Genomic DNA, 5,046 nt, shown 5'->3' on the forward strand with positions numbered 1-5,046 from the left:
TCGAACACGAGATGATGAAAGAGAACAGTGTCATTTCCCAGAGATGGATTGCGGCTGGAAAGGCATCCGCTGCGTAAAAACGTGCTGGATAATTTGGCGGTTCATTCCACTGTAGCGATCCTGGATTAATAAAGGGACTAAGCCGACAAGAAATTGAATGAATGAAAACAATGTCATCATAGAGGTACAAACCTGAATGTTTTCTTCAGGCTTTAAATCTGCTGAATATCAAATACTGCTATAACTTGATGCTTTTCTTCTTTACTCTTTACTGCCTCTTCCTGTACCAACTCAATGTGTGTATGTTAGATTAGTTTAAGTGTTTATTGTAGTTAATAAAGCCTTATTTGTAACACACTTGAAGTTGCACATTATTTGCTCATAACTGGTGTCCCTAATCATGCCTCTTTTGCTGTTAGTTTTACATTTTAACAAGGTTATTTCATATGACCCAGAAATAAATATTCTTTAAACAAACAAACACTTGATCTAAAGTTGTTAAGTGTAAGCGTATAGCTTATCTAAATATTATAATTTATTATGATTAATTCTTAATATTTCCTCCTTGAGCTAGTTGGCTACACACATCCGATAATGCTTGATTATTGGCATTAGTCTTATGCTGACTGGATAATAGAACGATTGTCAATGATGAATTTAACCTTATCAAAACATCTGCATGTTGTCCTTAAGAAATTTGTTCATTAAACATCACGTGAAGCTTTCAGACCTGGCACGAGTTTACCTGCTCACATTCTCTTGAAATGCCAAGAACGCATTTGTGTGTTTTGACACACTGTTTCCTCATGGCATGTTTCTTCCTGCTACCAGTGGAATTAATCAAAGCATCACAACTTTAAGAGAGTATCACAAGCATGGATTCGATAAAAACACTTTTATGGATTAAATCTGTCATGTTTGCATTGTTTTGAGTTTAATTAAAAGGAATTTTATTTGACAGGTTCAATAAAACAAGCAAGAATTAAAATGTAAATAAAAACAGAAAGTATCTCTTGTATACGACACCTCCAAGTGTACAACTTAAAGTATACGACCAGAAAACTGACGATGATAAAAACTCTTAGTTTATTTCCAATGTGGTTCTCACTGTTATTACAAAGAATTGCAACAATCATCTTTTAACCACTTTTTAAAATATCGCTGAATCTTTTATTTCTTTGATTGATTTTGCCAATTTATTCCCAATAATTGCATCGGTGTGTAAAAACATATTCTCCCACAGCAAAGTTCTAAACTAAAATGGACACATTAAAATTCAACCCCCTTGTAAAATAGGTATGTTATTTCCCTCATCATTTGAAAATAATTTACTAAATAACTTGGAACCACATTAATCACTTTTTAGGTGTCAAGCCCTACAGTATTTAAAAAACACAGTCTTGCTTACAGTTAACAAAACTAATTCTTTAAACCATTTTTGCCAGGATGCAGACTTGAATTTGCAAACTGAGCCTGAGACTGCATATACTAGAGATGCAATGTCAGACACAATGCACTCAATGGAGCTAGTCACGTCACTGTGAGGGTTGGGGTGCACATCAAAAAATCATTGCTTGCAGCTCACCTTGCAACTGCACTGAATCTGCATCCAGATCCTTCTCATTCTTTACTGCGTAGGATGAACTTTTAAAATTATTCAAACTAATTTATCTTGATAGCATGGGTGTATGCAAATCAGTGGCAAATTGAGTGAACATATTTTGTGAGTTTCGCAATTTATCTTTCATAATAATTGGGTTTAAAATATGTGGAACTCTTGAATGTTAAGGGATCAGATCATATACAATTAATATCAACTCTCTTGCTTCTATTATCCAGATAAAACTGATGGCACTTTAGAGACTCCTCGTTAAAATTAATTGGCCCTAATTCACATGATAAAATTTTACCAAATGTATCTAATGTGTTTTGGAGGTCCAGCATGACCATCCCACAATATTTGCCACCATCTGCAGCTTTCCTTATTCTATCAGTCACATGTAATATACAGTAAATTGCTCAGTGGAATGTAGGGATCTAAAACCTGTTAATCTGCTAACGTCATACAAAAGAGTTTATACTATTGTAACCGACAATCTGTTTGTGTACTAATGTTTAATGAATTTTAATGGAAAAATAATATAAATAAATTCCTTTTTTCACTCATTCCATAATGGTCTAGGTCAACAGATTCCTCCTTTCACTCATTACATCACTTATTTTCTTAATATGGTTAAGCTATTTGTTTTTGGCTCTAACCATACTTGTTCAAGTGGTCATCAGATCTCCTTTGTTTTCCTTGTTCCGCGTCTGATTTTGTATAAATACTGAACTTCACTATGCCTCGCCAACTCAGAAGAGAGGAACCCAAGACAAGATAGAAAGAAAAACCTGTAAGAATTCTTGGACAACAAATAAAACTTAATGTTAAAAATGTATACACAAAATAATAATAATAATTAATGCTTTTAATAAGTGAATTTTCACAAACCTAACAATTTTAGCTTTACAGCTTTGAGTTTAACTGTGTATAACTTTTCTCTTTTTATTCACAGATTGTCCTTTTTGTAAAACAAAAATGTTTTTCAGGATCCTTCTCAGTCTCTCACTGAATTTATTGCTCTGTGAGGCTGCAAGCATCATATATTGTAAGTATAATATATACAATAATATGTTTGGACTAAAACAAATTTATCCTAAAAATTACTTTTTAAGTATTTATTGTCTCATATTGCAGTGGATAACCAAGATAGACCATGCGGCAAAAACAGTGATGACAGCCCCAACCTTGAAATAGCAAAACTTCAGGGCAGGATTAAATATGCTGCTCGAAGCTGCAAAGAAATTCAGGACAAGTATCAGGTTTACGATGGTAAGTTAATTATGATATATATATATATATATATAGTCAATGCAAAGTTGGTTATCAAAAAACATTTTTAACTTGTTTAAACTACTTATTGAGCTAAAACAACACAATTCTTGACATTTCATTAGGACGACTTAACAGTTTTACATGAATAAATATATATTTATATATATATAAGCATCAGCAGGATTAATCTGAGGGATGCTTTGTTCACACAGATGGCCTGTACTACCTGATCTCCTCAAAAGGAGTACTTTACCAGACATACTGTGACATGACCACTGCAGGTGGAGGCTGGACGCTGGTGGCCAGTGTTCATGAAAACAACCTGTACGGAAAGTGTACAGTTGGTGACCGCTGGTCTAGCGAGCAGGGCAGTGATCCAAACAGGCCTAATGGTGAAGGGACATGGGCTAATACAGTCACATTTGGAAGTGTAGAGGCTTCTACAAGTGACGATTATAAGGTATACATTATTATTACTTTTCGCTAGTTTAAAAAAAGAGGAATAACTGATAGTGGGTCAATGAGTTATTGGCAAATAATGAACACTAGAGGTGGTAATGTAGTCAATGCAAAGTTGGTTACCAAACTTAATGACATTTTATCCATAGTCTTTTATTTTGTTCTGATATTTGGATGTTGTAGGCTGTGAAATAACTGACATGATTCAGCGTAGTGATATGAAACTGTAATGCAGTCAAGACCGGCCTGGAACTATTTAGCTGTGTGTTTATCTGAAAATAAATGCACAACTAAGAATGTTCATCAGCCAATCAGAATCAAGCATTTAGCAGCCAGTATATTAAGAAAATAAATATACTTCAGATGTGTAGATGTTTCATTTCTGTCACAGAATCCTGGATACTTTGACATTCCGGCTCAGGATGTGTCTGTGTGGCACGTTCCTAATAACATTGAGTTGGAGCGTTGGACTACTGCCTCCATCCTGAGATACCACACTGACAATCGCTTCCTAACCTTACATGGAGGAAACCTTTTCAATTTATTCAAGGTCAGATACACTTTAGATGCCAGTTCTGGAGTTTGACGTATTCAAAAAAATACAGGCAAATTATTGTAAATATTTTTTTTCTGTAGAAATTCCCTGTGAGGTATGGATTAGGGTCATGCAACATCGACAATGGTCCTGCTGTTCCAATCGTGTATGATACTGGAAGTACAGAGTCTACCAAACTGCTGTATGGTCCCTATTCAAGAAGTATGGCAACTCCTTTTAATCTAATAATTCAAATATATATTTTTAAGAAAATGTATACACCATGTAACAGTGTATGTGAATAAGTCATGATATATTATTTAAAAGCCTCACCACATCTCAACGAAATACAACTCATTTTTTTTCAGCAAACTTTGACCCTGGATACATCACATTCAGAGTCTTCAATACTGAAAACGCTGCCTTGGCTCTTTGCTCAGGTGTTAAACCGACTGGCTGTAACTCTGAACATGTAAGTTAAGACTTTTCTTTGTTATTTAAAAGTGCCATATTATTAGTGCCATATTATTAGTGCTATACTTTTATACAATATGCAATATATATTTTTCTGGTATCTAAATAGAAGGTGTGTGGCTTTTCAGAAAAAGAAGCGCACGCGAGCACGCACGCACACGCACACACACACACACACACACACACAAATGTACTTTTTTATACCAATCTATTTTGAAAAAGTGGACTTTTAGTAATGTTCTTATATTCTTGCAGTTCTGTGTTGGCGGAGGTGGATTCTTTCCTGAGGCGTCCCCTAGACAGTGTGGAGACTTTGCAGGTTTTGACTGGGATGGTTATGGTACTAATGAAGGATGGAGTGCATCCAAAGAGATAACCGAGGCTGCTGTACTTCTCTTTTATCGCTGAAAATCTAAAAATACCCTCATTATATCCTTCTCTCTAAGATATACCACAGAAATTTACACCTGAATGTTGCATAATCATTTTTTGCTCAAATGTTTTTCTTTAGCATATCCTACGCTATATCCTCCATACTGATCTGTAATCAACAAATATGTGGTCGTGGTGTTTAAAACTGTAAAAGGAAATTAGCCTCTAACATTAACCATTATTGGACTTTCACTCAAATGTTTTTGTTTCTTACTGCTGTTCAAAAGTGTATACCAATGAATCAAATAAAGGTAATGTTCAAATAAAACAA

The 5,046-nt window shown here is 34.7% G+C and overlaps 1 protein-coding gene across 1 annotated transcript; it reads left to right on the plus strand.

The window, feature by feature from the left end:
- Nucleotides 1-1,241: 1,241 nt before the first annotated feature.
- On the plus strand, nucleotides 1,242-5,046 carry itln4 (intelectin 4). The gene is made up of 9 exons (XM_087261334.1): nucleotides 1,242-1,296; nucleotides 1,446-2,393; nucleotides 2,556-2,648; nucleotides 2,738-2,872; nucleotides 3,088-3,335; nucleotides 3,726-3,884; nucleotides 3,971-4,091; nucleotides 4,238-4,341; nucleotides 4,599-5,046. Exons 3-9 carry the CDS (start codon nucleotides 2,579-2,581, stop codon nucleotides 4,749-4,751), a joined length of 990 nt encoding a protein of 329 aa, XP_087117460.1. The 5' UTR covers nucleotides 1,242-1,296; nucleotides 1,446-2,393; nucleotides 2,556-2,578; the 3' UTR covers nucleotides 4,752-5,046.

This window comes from Danio rerio, chromosome 7 (assembly GCF_052040795.2).
Source record: "Danio rerio strain M-AB ecotype USA chromosome 7, GRCz13ab, whole genome shotgun sequence".
NCBI lineage: Eukaryota > Metazoa > Chordata > Actinopteri > Cypriniformes > Danionidae > Danio > Danio rerio.